Raw genomic sequence first — 18275 nt, 5'->3', positions numbered from 1 at the left:
GTGAATTTTTAATTTGTGACTTTTGCTGGTTTCTTTCTTTATTGGATTGCCCACCTATATTCATACTGATCTGTAAAATCTTTTAATGTGTTAGCAATACTCACCCTCTATCATATATGTTGCAAGCACTTTTTTCCACATTTATCTTTCAAGTCTGTAAGTAGTGCTATTCACCACATAAAATTTTAAACTGCTGTGTGGCCAATATTTTCCTGTTTTTGGTTCTTGTATCATGCTTACATAATTTCTCAGTAAGAAGAAAACTTTTGATTTAGTAAATGGGAAATAATTATTTTTTAAGTAATAAAGTTGGGGTGAAATATTTTTTGTTTACTTGATATAACTAGTTGTTTTCTTCTTTTGCCACTAATTGCAGTCTTCAAGCCAATACTTCTTTAGAAACATGACAGATTTAATACCAACACTAGGACCATTTGAAGACAGAACTGTGTGTTTTAACAGAGATTAATATCTCAACAGGAGTTTGTGCGGCTGACAGTCTCTGATGTTCTGACCACCTACGTCACAATCCTCATTGGGGACTTTCTAAGGGCATGTTTTGTGAGGTTTTGCAATTATTGCTGGTGCTGGGACTTGGAGTACGGATATGTAAGTATGATGTTAATTTTGCTCTAATAAGGTTTTTCCTTTGTAATTCATCATCTATACACACTATATAAGAGAAAGGCATCATAGAGTTTAGTGGATGGGATCACCTTTTTAGGTGCCAATAAATGAAGACCAATGAGTACATTTATAATGCAGAGAAGGTCAGACTTGAGTATCATGGTTTACAACATTCTAGTAAAATTAGCACAAGATAGCAAAAGCAATGGACCCGAACTTGTTAGTTGAATTGTAGAACTCAGTAAATCCTGGCCCTGTAGCCCACCTTCTCCCTATAAGTTATTAGGGAAAGATGGCTAATATCAACTGCATATTCTATTTATGCCTTTGAATTCTACTAAACTCCTGGATACTATCGTATGCCAGTCACTGTACAGTAGATGGCGGGAGGGGGGGCAATAAAAGGATTTGATAAATATGGTACTTGCTTCACAAAGTTCGCAGTCTAATAAGAGCTTGACAGAGACACACACAAGAGGGTGCAGAAGGTTCAAGGAAGGCCTAGTTTGCTGTCATGCATCTGGCAAGTGGTGGAGCTGAATTCTGGCAGGGGTGGCTTCTTTTCCTGAAACAATGGCTCGGGTTTCTCAGAACCACACTGGTGCTGACTTTATCACGAGCTTTCCTTCTATGCTCATCCTCAGGTCCCCCATCAAAGTCTGAGGGCAACAGCACACTCATCATTCTGTGACTAGCACATAACCTGGTTTCCACTGTCCTCTTTTGCAGTCAAACTGGCTTCAGTCATCCTGGAAAATATGACCTGGGGGGTTGGTAGTACTCATTTGCTTAAAATCTTCCAGTGGCTTCTCAAGTACTTAGAATGATTTCCAAATCCCTTTCTAGGCCTTCAGTACCCTGGATGATCTGCTTCTTTTCTTTCTCTCTCAAGCCATTTGCTACCACTTTTGCTGTTGCTTTGTAAAGTTCACAAACATGGGCTTCTTTTTATGCTCAAACACAAGATGGTCCTTGCTTTTGTAATTGCTGTTTCTCCCTCAAGGGGTGCTGTTGCCCTAGAACTAGGAATGGCTGGTTTCTTCTTGTCATTAAGGACTCAGCTATTATGCTACCTCCTTAAAGCTCTTCTCTGACCACCTATTCTAACATAGCTAATCAGGCACTGTTTATATCAACATACTGTTCTGTTTTCTTCATAAGATGTGCATCTATTTGACATTACTCTTGTAAAATGTACTCATAGTCTATCTCCCTCTGTTAGAAAGAATACTCTATGAAAATAGAGTCCCTGACCTCTCTTATTTGAACTATGTGAGTCATGTAGCAGGCACCATGTGTTGGCTGGCTGTTTGAATGTTGAACCTCCTCATTTTTGCACCATCAAGGCAGCACTGTCTATTGCCAGAACTCTGCCTCCTTCGAAGCATGTGCCCATGGAGTCTTGTAATGTTTTTGAGTTATTGAGCCAGTAATGCTTCTCTCCTCACCAGTGAGGGAATATCCTTTATAGCTGATTTTCTATCTCTTTTATCTTCTGCCCTCTAGTCTCTGGATAAGTCAAATAGTTAGGACTGTTTTCAAGATTTCAGGCTAGATCTGTCTGGCTGTCTAACTTTGAGATGGTACCTTTTATAAGGTCATCTCCACCATCCTCATTGAAAGTGCCTCCTCGGACTGGCCAAAAGCAGTTAGGTAATGCTCTTCAGTGAACCACAGTGAGGTAATGGCTATAGATACAGGATGCTCTTGTGTTGCTTTCCCATTCTTTGCTATGAGGTATTCAGCTGGCTTGGTTTCATTTCTATTTTCCTTGCCTGATTCATCTCCTCTGAGGCCGACCTAAAAATTGCCATTTCTTCCTTAGACCATTGCTTGGCTTGTGCTTACCTTTTATCCCTTGGCTGCTTTCTTCTTAAGTGGCAGAAAATCTGACTGCAAATATGAAGTCAATATTACATGACCTGGATGCATAAAAGCTGTAATTAAATGACTGTAATTTATTATTTATTGACTGCTGACAGTGTTCCTGGGTTAGTAGAAAGTACAGGAAAAAAGACAAGTTCCTGTTTTAGATCACAGAGAAGGAATTTTCTCCCATGTTACCTTTGGAAGGCTCAAAAAAGCTCTGTCAGAATCAAAACAAGTTTTAAAACATTAATGATGGATGACGAATCTTTGATGTAGAGCCCATTGTCATTGACTTACCAGATGGGTAGCTTACACGGGTGAGGGCCTACTAGGTGCAAGCGATTATGAACAAACTCTGGCTAGGTGGTAAAGGAATACAGGGATGTAGAAGATGTAGACTTACGTAGAGGTTGCAAATTTCGCCTGCAGGGTAGATTTGGCTAATGGATATTTTTGTTTGGTATGCCCAGTGGTGGTGGTTGTTTTTGTTTCATTTTTTATGAGCTAATATTTTAAAATGAGAACTTTTACATAAAAACACATGGATTTCTTGTTTTTCTTGAAAGGCTGGCAACATTAAGTCCGTACTCCCACTAGGGAGAAATTGGCTAGAGTTGAGAAACCACCGCCATCTGCATTTGGGATATTCATTCTCCGGTTCCTCATACTCTTCACCACCCTTTTCTCTTACAAGCTCCCAATATCAATAGAGAAATCAATTGTATGGCCCTTTGGAAGAGAAAGTGTGTGTGTGTGTGTGTATGTGTGTGTGCGTGTGTGTGTGTGTGTGTGTGAGAGAGAGAGAGAGAGACAGAGATAGAGAGAGACAGGCGTGCATCAGTAGAAGTGCAGACACGGAGGAGGAGACATTTGAACTAAGTCTTGAAGGATGATCAGGATTTCAAGAGACAAAAGAAGGAATTCCCAGTGGAGGGACAAGTGTGAGACAGGGCTCCAGAGATAGACAGTATGGGCAATCCAGGCATAGATAAAAACAAAACAAAACAAAAAAAACACTAAAATGAGGCAGTTTTAGAGCAGAAAAGGCTAATAAGAATGTTTCTCTGCTATTCTTCTAGACCTGCTAATCAATAATATGGTTTCAGAAAGTACCTGTCATGAAGGGAAGGACAACCTGAGATGGGCAGAGGACATACTTGAGAATTTTGTCAGAAATAAAAGATAAAAACATGGTCGTTTCTACTACGCGCATGCATGCGCGCATACACACACACACACACAAAGCACATGATTTTTTTCTTCTGAATTCCAAAAATAATGCCAATTTATTGTAGAAAATTTGGAAAATATAACAAAGCTAATATGAAAGTAAAAATCATAGGTAATCTCTGCCACTAATGAGATTATTTGGATTGTTGAATCAAATAGTATTAGATAACGAGTACTACATATTTATATATAGTAACATAGATTTTTATAAATATACACATATGTACATTTGTATACGTATATATGTATGTGTGTAAACAGATAGGTAGTAGACTGGTTACCTGCTTTTATTTGTTTTACCTAACAGTGATCATTTCCCAATGCTATTAACTGTTGTTTTGTAACATACCTTTTAAATGGTTGTGTAATATTCTGTATGTGGATGTGGTATAATTAATCTAATTAGTTTTTAATTTGCCTTAAGTTGAACTGCCTAAATATTCTTATGATAATAAGTGTTGTGATGACATTTAATTATATCCATGTACATAAGTATCTTCATAGATAAATCATAGTGGATGTACAAATTATTTTCTTATGATAAATTTCTCTGAGTTGAATTGCTCAGTCACAGTAGAGGGCTTTAAAAAAGTCTATTCACTTTTATTACAACAGCCTCTGTAGAGACTCTGCAGATTTCAGCGTTAGATTCAGAGATCTATAGAATGCTAAAGTTAGGTGGATTTTGACACAACCAATTGTAATGCATGTATTTAACATATGAAAAATTGCATCTGTGAATTGAAATGAAAGTTAGGTGGATTTTGACACAACCAATTGTAATGCATGTATTTAACATATGAAAAATTGCATCTGTGAATTGAAATGAGGTTCCTAAGTTTATGTAGCCTGAGAATAATAAGGACAATGAAGTACACTTCTGGACGAAAATGTTATGTTAAATGTACTGAATTCTGTACTGGCTCTATCTGAGTAAGCTGGGTTAAAGGGATTGTGAATATTTTTCAAGACAAAATTATGGTCATAATGTTATTACAACAAACCTATGAAGATTAACTGAGGTGGAAAAATTGCTGGCTTGGAGCAGATTACCAAGCCAATGTAAGTTAATGTAATGTAAGTTAATATCTCCCAAGGCTTCTCAGAGCATAGTTCTCAGTGTTTCAGAAGAGTTCATGAGGAGTAGAATAGTTTGTCCCTAGGAAGGATTTTAACTGCTCTAATTTAATACAAAGTGTGGCCTCTTGTAAACTTTGGGTTTTCTTTAACAGTTCAATGCAGAATATCTTTATCTTCACTTCAGTTTTCATTGACACCATTCTTACTATTTACCAGCAAAGCAAGTAAAGAATATTCAGGAAGAAATAGAATTAGATTCAGGGCATGACGGGGTAAGGGAATGTTCAATAAACTCAGCATGGTGTTCACAGTTGTATTTTTAAGGTGATCATTGCTCACTCGTAAGTGATAGTGGAACAGCGATGGGAGACTTCTTTAAAGTCTGATGAAGGGTGCTCAAGATTATCCATAAATAAGAGGCATGTAGTTGACTGACTACCTTAGTGGATTCCCAATCATATTATATTGTATTATATTACCTCTCAATGTACTGCTTATTTTGTATCAGAAACTCTACAAAATGCTTTACCTGTATTATTCCATGTGATCATATCAGCAATGCTGTGAGGTGGTATTATTGTTCCTACTTTACAGTAAACTGAGGCTTAGAGGATGTTAAATAATTGCTCAGAGACACATTGCTGGTGAGTGGTAGAGTTAGGCCTGAAACTCGAGTCTTATTACCTTCAAAGCCATCAACCAATTTTCCATCATGTTGAATTTACACCGTAATGCTTGACTCTAGAAATTTTAAAAATTCTGCCAAAACTTGAATAATTCATACATTAACCTATGGCTTTTGGAACTCAAAGTGCTCCTAGGCTTAGGCAGGCTACCTGTGGTAGAATGGAGTTAGCAAATGAACTGGGATACAGAATTAGAAGATCAACTGTTCTCTAGCTAGGAACGTGGAGATACTATATATTAGTTTGGGAAGGTAGCATGATAAAGAATCAGGAAGAAATCATCAGCATCCCATAAGGCGTTGAGAACTTGGGAACAGGGACAATGCAGACTGTATTTTAAGTGTTCCTTGAATATGTGGACAGGATCTGTCTGCAGTTAACAGGATCCTACTCTCAACTAGGGTTGAAGTACAAAGCCTCAAGTGCTCAATCATCCTAGCAGATGAGGCTAGAGTTTGTCCTAGATCAGTGCTTCTGAAATGTGAGCATACAACAGAATCCCCTGAGGACCTGTGAAAACAGCATTTCTGATTCAGTAGATCTGAAGCCAGGTCTGAGAATGTGCTTTTCTAACAAGTTCCCAGGTGATGCTGCTGACTCTCATCTGAGGACTTCACTGAAGAGCCACTGCTCTGGAGCCACAGCCCAGACCAGCTTGCAGCTCTAAGCAGAGTGATCCCAGCTGTGAGAAATGAGATTTATGTGGAGAAGGTCAGGCAACTCATGCCACGACAGAATTAATTCTCTCTGAGATCCTGAATTGCATTTCATGTTATCCACAGGTTGGAATCTGCCTCAAATAATGAAACTTGCAGAGAGAGAAGGGATCTTCCCAGGCCTTTTCTTTGTCCAGTGAGCACCATATGTCTTCCCTCTGGGTGGATGACTGACCTAGCACATCAAAAGCAAAGGTCCAAAAATTAAACAACATCATTTCCAATCCCTCGACTATGATGGACTTTAGCCCAAATCCACATGGGCTTTTCTGGTGCTGACCCCCAACAATCTTACCAGGAACGAGCAGTCATTAGTGAATTTATTACACTTAGCTCATTCAAATAATTTTATGATCTCAAAGTTCAAGAGAATCTGTTTTTTTTCTTTTTCCCTAACTGTTTTTTACCTTTGAGCTTTTTCTATTTTAGAGACAAACAAAATATATTGCAAATTGATTTATATTTATTAAAGTATTGCTTTAAAAATTTAAAATATAATACAACCTAATGTTTATAAAAGCCTACCTCTAAAACAATGAGCACTGACTTTTATACTACATATGCGTAGTTTTTCTGCCTTCTCATTTGTTTTAGTTTTAAAGTGAGAGCTTCTATGTTTATTGCATAAGTTAAATTCCGTTTCTAAAGTGTTTACAGAGAAGCAATTCTTTCATAACTGGGTCTAATTTTCAACCAATAACATATTTTTAGACTAGAAAGGGATCTTAGAAATGAACTAGTTCAGAGTTTGGCAAACTTTCACTGTAAAGGGCTAGATAGTAAGTATTTTAGCTTTTGCAAGCCATAGTGTCTCTATTATAACTGCTAAATGCTGTTGTTTTAGTACCAGTCATAGATAATATATAAATGAATGAATATAGCTGTATTCCAGTAAAAATTTATTTGTTAAAACAGGTAGCGGTCCGGATTTGGCACATGGGCCATAGTATGCTGACCCTTGGTCTAGTTCATTTTTATTGATTTATGTGTCAGGAAACTAAGCCTAATGAGATAAAGTGATCTGCCCAGCTCACCTAGCTAAGAAATGGTAGAGTGAAGTCTAAAATGCAGGTTTGAATTCCAGTCAAATGTCTGTTCTACAAATCCACTTGGTCCAGTATGGCCACCCTGTATCCTTTCTGTGCATCAGGCCAATTTATAGATCAAGGGGTTTGTTCCTCCAGCTGTCCCTGCTGCAAACACAGCAGGAAGCTAGGGACCTTAGGGTGTCCTTTATGCTTTTCTAGTCAACTAGTTATAAAATATCTCATCTCTAATGACCCTCAGGAGGTTTATGTGCTTGTGAGAGAGTGAAGAAAACAGACATTTAAAACGTTGAGTTTTTTCCACGTTCAGTAGTTTGGTGGGCCGCCTCATGACACCATTCTAAGGAGGTGAAGGTTTAAGGTTTGATTTTTAAACAGAGACAGAGAAAGGCTGTTGCAAGGCAACAGATGGGTACAGGCCACCTGAGTGAGCATTTTCAGATGTGTTCTGTGATCACACAGGGCTCCAGGGGAAAAGTGCTGAAGATCATCCAGAGCAGGGCACTCCCCAGAAGGAAAAAGACTCAGAGTTAATGTTCTCCAGATAAGAAGCAGTTCATTTTTCTCCATGAAGGGCACATTTTTTTTTCATTGCTGATTTCAGCACAAAAACTGTTAACCAAACCTTTTTGCCTCTTGTGAACATTGCCCTTTTAGAAAATCTGCAAACTAGCGAAACAGTTTGTAGCTGTCCTTCAACAGTATCTAGAATGATACTGCAGTTACCCAGGTCATCTTTGTTCTGTTTAATACACAGGACTCATTATTTCATTATGTATCATCCTATCATTTTACCTTGAGGGTTAACCATTCCTGTTATGCCATACTTGCTGTTCTTTCCCTGAATCTGTTACAAGGCAGATTGTCCCTATGTTTCAGTTGAATAGGAGAGTAATACTGCCTTTTAGGAAAGTGATGAAGTTGAGGCCTGGATTCATGAGACTCTTGAGGCCAAGTATTTGAAAGTTGGGAATGGTTTTGTTGGAATTCCAAATCAGGAACCAATTCTATCTCCTTACAAATATATTTTTGAGTTCTTGGGTTTGGGAGGAACAGAGGCTCTCTTGAGTCATCTTTGCGTGTGTGTGTGTGTGTGTGTGTGTGTGTTGGGGAGGGAGCTGTTATGCGGATATGTGTGGTCTGAAGCACACCTGGAGATAATAGGATCTGAGCAGTGCTAGGAACCTGCCAGTGTCTTGGTGTCTTTTTCATGGTCTTCTTGGCCCTCTCATTTCATATTTGCTGCTCTCTTATTCCCTTATTACCAATTGGTCAGTCTCCTCTAATTCTCTATCCCAAATTAAATAAGAGCCAGTTTTATTGCCCTTGCTAATTAGCATTTACTCCATTGTTAGAATCTCCTGTTAGGATGTCTAATGCATCACCAGGAAGACTTTAGATGGGCCACCCTATCACAGTTTCCCACTTCCATTCTATTGTTTTTTTGTGGCTCCTCTGCACAAAAAACAGCCTAGTGTTGCTGCCCTGAGCATGAAGGTTATTATCCAAGACATGGAGACTGGACATTGAATTGAATAACTTCTTAAGCTTTTGTCATATTTTTTTGCTATATTTATTTTATGTTAAAGTTAATTCACATTTTTGTTGAAAAAAGTTTTAATATGCAAAACTTAAAAAAGAAAAGGAAAACTATAGTCCATCACCCACATATAAGGTATGACTATCTTGTGGATTATTTTCCAGTCTTTGTGTGTAGTTTCATATAGTTGATTAATGTGTGGCTTTATATTTTTTGTTTAACATTAGAGCACAGTTTTCCTCATGTACGTAAATACTCTTTCAAAATGATTGTAATTCGTTGCAATATATCATAGTATAAATATACTGTATATACATGACTAATGTTCAACACAGGTGGTTTCATCATTGCTTGTTTAAGTTTATCATCACATCAGATAATTTTATTAAGACAGATTCTAGAAGTTTTCTTACAGAGTCAAAAAGAATAAGATTTTTAAAGCTTTTAATATGTACTGTCAAATTGTTTTTCTGAAAGGTTGCTACAGTTTTTACTGTCACCAGCAGTGTATAAGAGAGCCTGTCTTGCTGTACTTTCATAGCATTGGATGACAGCATTTAAAAATGAGTCTCACTATGTTTAAAAAAAAAAAGGTGCTTTCTTTGTTTTATTTATATCTGGTCACTTATCCTAGTGATTATTCTGCTATTGTTGCTGAAGGGAAGTAATTGAAACCCTAGCCATGCCTATGCAGAACCACTTGCCTTTCAGTTTTGACCATGTGAGATGCTAACCCAATGAACATTGTGTCTCCTCTAGCCTTCATACACCGAATTCGACATCAGTGGCAACGTCCTCGCTCTGATCTTCAACCAAGGCATGATCTGGTAGGCCAGCTGTTGGACAGCTTATCACTTACAGAAAAGCCTCCCAGGTTATTTTTGCATAAAGCATTGAATCCTGGTGTTAGAGGAGAACACAATCGGTGTCTAACTCCATATTTACTTTTGCGAAGTGGAGGCCTGTATATAGTTTCCTTTTCTTTCATATCTTAAATGTCAGTCATCAAAGGTGTCTTTCTGTTTTGTAAGGCACTCCTTCATCCAATAATGGGAGTCTGTGTTCTGATTGGCAGATTTATTTGAAGACTATATTTTTATATTTTGTGACACCATGATCTAATATTAAAACAGTAATAATTACATTACCACATGTTAAGTATGAAATAAATTAACCTAAGGCCTTTCCGAGAGACCGAGTTTATTTTGTTGTCACTACTAAATACATTTAAAATGTAACTTATAGCTACTTTTAAAAATAATACCTTATCAAATCCAATACTTTATCGAGATGAAACACATGTTTTAGGAAGGTCAAGTTAAAATACGATCTTCAGTTTGTAATTTGTTTTATAGGGCCATTGGCACATCAGAATTTTTTTTTTGATGTGTGAAGTGTTGTCATATCTTTTATCAAATAAAAGCATTCTCACTATAAACTTGACAGGTTAAGATGAGTCGATACAGTAGAAATCATTTTTGAGTTTAAAAACTGAATCACGACATCCAATTCATCTGAGGACCATGTGTCTTGGAAATCTGTCACTTCAGATTTCCAGCCTATGAGCAGTTACAATAAGGCTACTTTATCCTGGGGACATGTGCCTAAGACAATATTATGCTACCAACCATATAATTGTCCTATTTATAAGTGCCAGTATAGACTTAGTTTTTGAACAAGTTTCATATATTGTACAAATAGATCTGTCCTGAATTATTAAACCTTTGGGTGCTGACAGACACTGGACCCCTCTGCAAATGCTAAAACTGTCTTGCTTCTGTCACACAAAAACCACCCTCCAGGGCTCCATCGTCCTGCCATGGGATGACTGTTAAATTCCTGTGCCTGACTAGGTGAATCAATATGGAAAAGATATTATAAAAATATTGTTTCCTCCTTTGTCAGGTAGGTTTAAAAATCTAATTTTTATTCCCTTCCTTTCTAAATTTTCCAAGTATGACTCACATGTCCAGACTCACTAAGGAAAGAAATGCATCCTTCATTTTCTAAGCAGGGAGGAAAGTCAAGGTTGCCCGAGGAACGTCTACTGACACAGAAGTAGAGGGAGCAGCTTCTGTGGGTTCTGAGCTTTCATTTCCTGGAGTTCAATTTGCTGTCATGGCAGAAACTGGCTAACATGGCTATGGGAGTAATGAGAAACCACTGTTCTATCAGTGGCTTTTACACAAAGTGTCGTAAATCCTTCAGGCCTCATGGGTACCATTCACGCAGACATATGCTGTATGTCTATTGTGTTCTTTCAGAGTTAAGACAACAGATTGGCCTAGAAATTTGTTTTTATTGTCAGAAAAGCTGTTATAATGGCTGTCCTGCTTGGTTTCACTTGTGATTTTGCAACTATTTTAGTCCACTATTGTTCATATTGAAATTCTTAAATATCTAACATGTTTTTCCAGTTCTGTCATGGGCAGATCCATTATCAAAATCTCTGCACTGTCATTTTCTGTCTATTAATTCTTCAGACAGTGGTCAAGCTTGCTTCTGGCTAGTTTGAAGAGAATATTAGAACAGGATTGCGTTTTTTGAGTATACAAAGATATTCATACACTTTCCAAAGTTCCAGAAGCAAACCGACCATTATTCTGTTATTCACTGTCACGTCAATGCTTGGCACAAATATTCTTTTCCTAACCCTAGGAGGCTGATGAGGGAGGGGGATGTCATGTAGAGGGAGGTGTGGGGCAGGTGTAATGTAAAATTAGTAGGCTGACTCTGCACAAAGGTCCTTACACACAATTGTTCCATTATTTTATGAAGCATGAGGATATAATGCCTGAGCTTAACCATTTTCTACAGAAACAATTAAAAAGGTACAGGGATTTTTTATTCAATTCCATTGGCTTATGACTAGAGACATTGAATTACTGCTTTAGTAATCGCTCAGTAGTGGAGGTTATTTATGCAGATGTTGTTAACATCAACATTTATAGATAAAATCCATTTTGCTATGATTTGGTTGAATGATCAGTAACCTTTATTTACACACTTATTTTTTGAAATACACATGATGGTTTCTGTGCTAATATTTTTAAATGATGAAAGCACATAATATCTTTATCACAGCAGGATATTAAGAAATGGCAGAGAACACACAGTGAGAGAGAAAAAATGAGTTTTGGACATCGCTCCAACACTGCTTCATTGGGTACTCTCCGGCCAGGTTTATCACCTTTTTTTCCTCACTTTCTCAGTTGATCAGATGTGAATAATTTACCTGACATGTACATGTCGCTGAAGTAATAAGGAGAGTTAAATAAGCTTTTATTTTCTTTGATCTTGCTGGAAGAAAAGAATTTTATAAGGCTAAAGTGTTACAATGATTTTTACTGACAGATGATGGGATCATGCCTGGGTAAGGGACTTAGTGAGCCGAGCTGATTAGTGATGCATGAACAAAGATAGGATGAGCATTAACCTTCAGATATTATTATGCCAGGACTTATTTTTCTAGGTTATGTCTCTTGAGTTATTTGTTCAAAATGTCTTTGTGATATTTATTTTGAAATTTTGAAATTTATTTATAGATGTATACACAAATAATAAGCATATACATACAAACAAAGTGCATGTATATAGGTACAAATATGTGTGGTTTTAGGCAAGTCTTGATTTTGAATTACATGCAAAATTATGTTGTAGAATTGATCAGGTTATGCAACAATGAAACAACCTCAAAATCTTAGCAGCTCATAAAAAGAACATGTTCAATGTGGAGTGGAAGAAGAGCTTTGCTCTTAGAACTTACCTTCACTTTAGAGACCCAGACTGATGGAATAGGATCCATCTGAAACCTTGCTATCACACTAGCAGAGGATGAAGAGAAGGAAAAACCATACAGGGCTTTTAAAGTTTCTACCCAGCAGTAAGGACCTAATTTCTATTCATACTTTATTGGCCAAAATAAGTGATGTCGCCACCTGATTTTTAGAAAGACTCAAAGTGTATTACATCAACAAGTATTGGTACTGGGGGATATAATCTAGTGCTTTGCAATTCTAACCCATTAGCTGGGACTATCACTTGCTTACTTGCTCACTTTTTTGACGTTCCCTCTCTCTTGCTGTCCTGTAACAAAAGTATACTGTATTGTTTTAAAATCTATCCTCTCATTAGAAAAAAATAGTTTAACTTCCTACAAAGTCTTTGTTCAATTCATTATGGTAAAATATCATTCATATCTATTGTCTGAAGTCTTGTCAGCAAGACAGCCCAAATTGTGACAATATTCCACTTTTCAAAGAAATGAGTTAACTTTGGGTTGACAAAAGTTCAATTATAGCAGAAACTAATTTCTTCATCTAAATTAAAAATGTCTCTATAATGAACCAAATTTACGTTAGATTGACTAAACAACTATTCAGGGAGTACAAAATGCTAAATCTAGCTAGAGATGTTGAGGGCTTCATTATAGACAGGACAGTTTAAAAGACAGGGCTCCCCTTACATTTTTAAAATAAGTGCACATATATCTTCTTTTTGATTTTGAAATAATAAATTGCTGTTTATATTGATTTATGGTGCTAATGAATTTTCTCATTCAAGAAGAGTGAAACTTATTTTGTTGAAATAATCAACTAAGCCATCAAGTAAAAGTGACCACACCTAAGTGGTTCCCACCTAAAAGTAGTATTTTAAAATAGTTATAAAAACTCAGATGCACAAAGAAGAGAATTCCCAAGACAAGCTAAAGTAAGAAAGTAAACAGACAAACTAAATTTAAATAAATGTGTGGAATTTTCATCTCAAAAACCTATAAGCTGGTTATAAATTTTCAATAAAACCCTATTTTAGGAGGCATAAATACATCATTGCAATTGGCTTTAAAACACCATATCACCTACAAAGAGAAAATGATCAACATCAGAAAGAGAAAATTTATTTTAATTTTCTTCTGTCATTAAGCAAAAAATTTCTTTCAGTTGTACAGTCATGGCCCACTGCAACCTTGACTTCCTGTCATTAAGCAAAAGCTATTCATGACAAAAGTGATTAATTCAAATGTACAGTTTGAGTAGAAGAAGTGATTTTAAGGGTTAATTATTTTTAACAAGTTATATTTATAGATATGTTAGTCAATGATACAAGTGTTGGGGAAAGTTTATTTTAGAATTAGAAGAAAGAAGTAAAACAATTGTAAATATTGTTTACTCTGTTGTAGTTTAAATTCACTAATGATAGTAGGTATAGTTAGTTAACAGCATCCTTTCTATGAAATAATTATGATATGCAATTCCTACAATAATGAGGAAAGTGGCAAAATGTGTTTAGAAGTTGGAAATAGATAAGTGCAGTTTATTTATGAAAAGGGTTTGTGTGGTTGAAAGTGGCAGTATATTTTCTGCCTTTGGAAAAGAAGCATGATGTCAAATAAACAGTTGCAGTGTGACTTTCTTATGGAGTAAAGACTCAAAACTGAGCAGAGTTCTGCTTTCTTTCTAGGATGGGCTCCTTCTTTGCTCCCAGCCTCCCAGGCATCAATATCCTTCGACTCCATACATCCATGTACTTCCAGTGCTGGGCCGTTATGTGCTGCAATGTTCCTGAGGCCAGGGTCTTCAAAGCTTCCAGATCGAATAACTTCTACCTGGGCATGCTACTGCTCATCCTCTTCCTGTCCACCATGCCTGTCTTGTACATGATCGTGTCCCTCCCACCATCTTTTGACTGTGGTCCCTTCAGGTCTCTTGTTTTTGAAATTTGACTCAGGCATGGTGTTCTTTTGGGGGTGGAGGTGGGAATGGCCATTCATTGTATAAGCTATTTTTTCCCCAAAACAATGACATTTTTGGTTGGTGGAAATGAGATCCCACCTGGGTGCAGTGGCTCACGCCGGTAATCCCAGCACTTTGGGAGGCTGAGGCAGGTGGATCACCTGAGGTCAGGAGTTCGAGACAAGCCTGGCCAACATGGTGAAACCCCATCTCTACTAAAAATACAAAGAAAAAAAGTTATCCGGGTGTGGTGGTGGGTGCCTGTAATCCCAGCTACTTGAGAGGCTGAGGCAGGAGAATCGCTTGAGCTCAGGAGGCGGAGGTTGCAGTGAGCCGAGACGGCGCCATTGCACTCCAGCCTGGGGGACAAGTGCAAAGCTCTGTCTCAAAAAAAAAAAAAAAAGGAAAAGAAAAGGAAAAAAAAAGAAATGAGATCCTTTGGGTATTCAGGTTCAATAGGTGACATGGAGATTCTTAGGCAAGTTCTATCTATTTCCTCATCTGGGAATCATAAAAGAGAAAATACTTTATACTTTTCCAGGCTCTGCCTGGGTAAAATACATATGGTGAATCTGAGCTGTTTCCACTTTAGGGGACAGCTAAGAGCAAGGTCTGATGACACTGGTCTGGATGTGAGTTTGCCTGACTCTGGGCCATCACATCCAGACATGGTCAGCTATCACTACTTCTCTTGTGCATCACTACCTTAAAAAGAGAGAGAGAGAGAAAATACCCCACACTTTACCTAGGAAAGATAATTATTACTAAATACTAATGAGCATAAGGAGGGCCACCCAATTTGTTATCCAAAATACCACATGCTAGTGAAAAAAATTAAGGCTGTTCCACATATATATTCTCTCCTAATTATCATTCAAGTCAGGAATCAAGAGTCACAACGGCTCCTTGATCCAATTTAGAGGTATACATTTCTCCAGTTCTCTATGACAGAGCTCTCTTCTCTCTATGACACATATCAGAAAGCTAAGTCCCTGGGATCCGGAGGATGAAGTTTCTTTCCCTAAAGGGCCTTAGAAATGAATCTACCACAAGTTCTCCCAAGAATCTCTGCATGTTGAGTCACTGGCCAGCATGCATTTGAGCTGTTTCTCCTTTTCAGTGAAGGAAATCAGACTGTAAAAAGCCACGTGAATAATATGCATGATGCTGTAATGCCCACATCTAATTCCTCTATGTTGTCAGACCCAAGTTATTTAATTAAAGTCAAAAGGTTCATTGCTGACAGACTAAGTATATAAGAGACATTTTCACTCTAACAGCAGTCTGAGTTATTGCTTTGCTAGAAAACAAGAAAATGTTAAGCCAGCTGATTGAGTTAAACTAGCTGGACCTCTATATACTCAGAAAACTGATGTTGAGAAGCTCTGTTAATTCCATTGTGTGTGTGTGTGTGTGTTGCCAAGTGGGCTGAAATAAATAATGCAGACAGTGACATCTGGAGACTAAATATGAAATTACAGTCTTGATGAGACATTTGTCTCAATAAATCTCTAACCAATCTCAGAGTACAAAGTTCAAGGAATATGCCATTCAAAGGCTTTAGTTAATTGCAAATTATTCACACTACTTATTATCCAGGATAAGTTTAGGTGTGCATTAAGCTATTAATTGGAAGTTGATCCTTCTCAGTAAAACATAGCAAAGGACCTTAGCTGCCTATAAGGGAAACCATACAATGTAAACATGGATCTCCACAGATGCATTCAGATTTACAATACCTCTTAGACATGAACAGTAGTTGCACAATTTCAGCTTCTTAAGCCCTACCTCTTCTGGCTTTCCTAATTGGCAAACTTATGCAAAATTATGGCATGTAAATCACTATTTTGAAATCAGGGAAATTTATTTTTTATTTTTAAAATTATTTATTTATTTTTTTAATTTCCATAGGTTATTGGGGAACAAGTAGTGTTTGGTTACTTGAGTCAGTTCTTCAGGGTGATTTGTGAGAAATCAGGGAATTTTAAATATTTTCAGTGGAGTACTGGGAAGGGGTATCTCTATGCTATTTAGATTTTATTTTCATGTCAGTTTCCTCACTTTGGAGCCAAAGGATGTTTATATTGTTTATTTGTCTGGACTTAAAAGTTTGAAAGGATTGTCCTGCTCTAGAAATTAGGTGAGAATGCTTGTATTAGTGGGTACCTGATAGCTTGTCATCTTTATGAACTCTGAGTTTTAGGTGATTTGCTTAACCTTCCTGATGAAGGTTGTCTGATTCTGTCTGGATCCTGGGCAAGCAGCAATTTAAGAAATATAAATTTGAACTAGGTTACTGGAGGTATCACAGTGATGGCTAGTTGCTCTCCAGTGTAGGGAAGTTTTCAGGTAAGATGGCTATAGTATATTTATCCATTCAGTAAAGCAATTTGATGAGATATTCTAGATTGTCTGGTTTTATAAGACCTGGCTAGAGAGGGTAAATTTTCCAAGAAATTATTCCAATAGGCTAGTAAGTGGATTTACCGTAAATAGTTGACAATTTAAAGATGTTCAGATGAAGGCAATTCTAATTGTTCTACAGCATTTCCTGACACCTGATGTTTCCTGCCGTCTATGTCAGTAATTCTGAACAATTTATAGTTCTCTAGGTGTTTATACACATCCCTGCTTACATTATGACAATTTTATTTTTCATATATTTTCATCTTACTGCAAAGATAATATGTGTTTATGCTAGAAAACCTATACATTATAGAAATATTTTTACATGAAAAGAAACATGGCCCATAATCTTGAAAACCTGAAATAACGACTTTTTAGCATTTTATATTCTGGTTTGCCTTTTATGCATAATTTTTCATAACTGAGCTTGTACTGACACAGGATGTCTCTCAGCCCCTTCGCTGGACTCACAGAGGGGCACCCTGTCTACTCGGCCTGCTGTGCTTAACCCCTTGTGGGAGGAAGCACGTGGGCAAGCGAGTGCGGGATCTGGCCAGACACGCTGGGCACTGACACAGGAACAAGCTCCATGTGGGGCCCGTGGCCAGACCAGGTGTATCATCTTGAGGAGAATGCAGTGGTGCCCAAGTGCCTATGACCCCAAAGCCCCAGAGGGGGTGTTACAATGCTTCCTGAGTTCCACCATCCTCAGCCTGATGGATGGCAGTGTCTTAGCAGCTCAGTTGGCCCCTTGCCTCGTCACGTGGGGCAGCTGCCCTCCACTGGAGAAGGCAAAGGGCCAGTGTGACAGTCTTTCCTGGGTACCCACAATCAGTGGGCCCCAAGCTCTTGTCCAGCATCCAAGAAGAATGAGGTCACATGGATTATTGAAGGATGGTGAAGGAGGAGAATTTTACTGAGTAATGAAATTGGCTCTCAGCAGAGAGGGCAGTTGGAGAGGGGCCAGGAAGGGCAGGTCGTCTTCCCCAAAGTCAGCTTGTCTCTTCCCCAAAGTCAGGCCGATTGTTCCCCAAAGTCAGGCCATCTCTCCCCTCTACCAACTGAGTCTGTGGTCTTTATAGGCACAGGATGGAAGTGTGTGCTGACTGGTTTGTGAGTATGCAAAAAAGGTTAAAGTGAAGATGTCACTCAAAGGTAGACACGATAGTGTAGAAACCCAATTAGGAAAGGGTGGGTATATGTAAAATAGGTGAAGGGTGGGGATGAATCAGAGGAAAGTGCACCAAACAGGAAGACAAGTTCTCAATCCGGTCCAAGGATTTAACATGGACCTTGGCTTTCAGGCTTTAAACTGTCTTTGGCTTGGAGGTGGCATTTCACCA

At 37.8% G+C, this 18275-nt stretch overlaps 1 protein-coding gene across 1 annotated transcript in view; it reads left to right on the top strand.

Moving 5' to 3' along the window:
• Positions 1 to 18275, top strand: part of TMC1 (transmembrane channel like 1) — a 202955-nt gene that overhangs the window by 173432 nt on the left and 11248 nt on the right. The window contains exons 16-18 of the mRNA XM_063636643.1: positions 481 to 609; positions 9554 to 9621; positions 14255 to 14494. Coding sequence (XP_063492713.1) covers positions 481 to 609; positions 9554 to 9621; positions 14255 to 14494 — 437 coding nt within the window. The remainder of the gene's footprint in view (positions 1 to 480; positions 610 to 9553; positions 9622 to 14254; positions 14495 to 18275) is intronic.

The sequence above is a fragment of the Symphalangus syndactylus genome, chromosome 3, assembly GCF_028878055.3.
Source record: "Symphalangus syndactylus isolate Jambi chromosome 3, NHGRI_mSymSyn1-v2.1_pri, whole genome shotgun sequence".
NCBI classification, from domain to species: domain Eukaryota; kingdom Metazoa; phylum Chordata; class Mammalia; order Primates; family Hylobatidae; genus Symphalangus; species Symphalangus syndactylus.
This window is presented reverse-complemented; position numbering and strand designations above follow the sequence as displayed.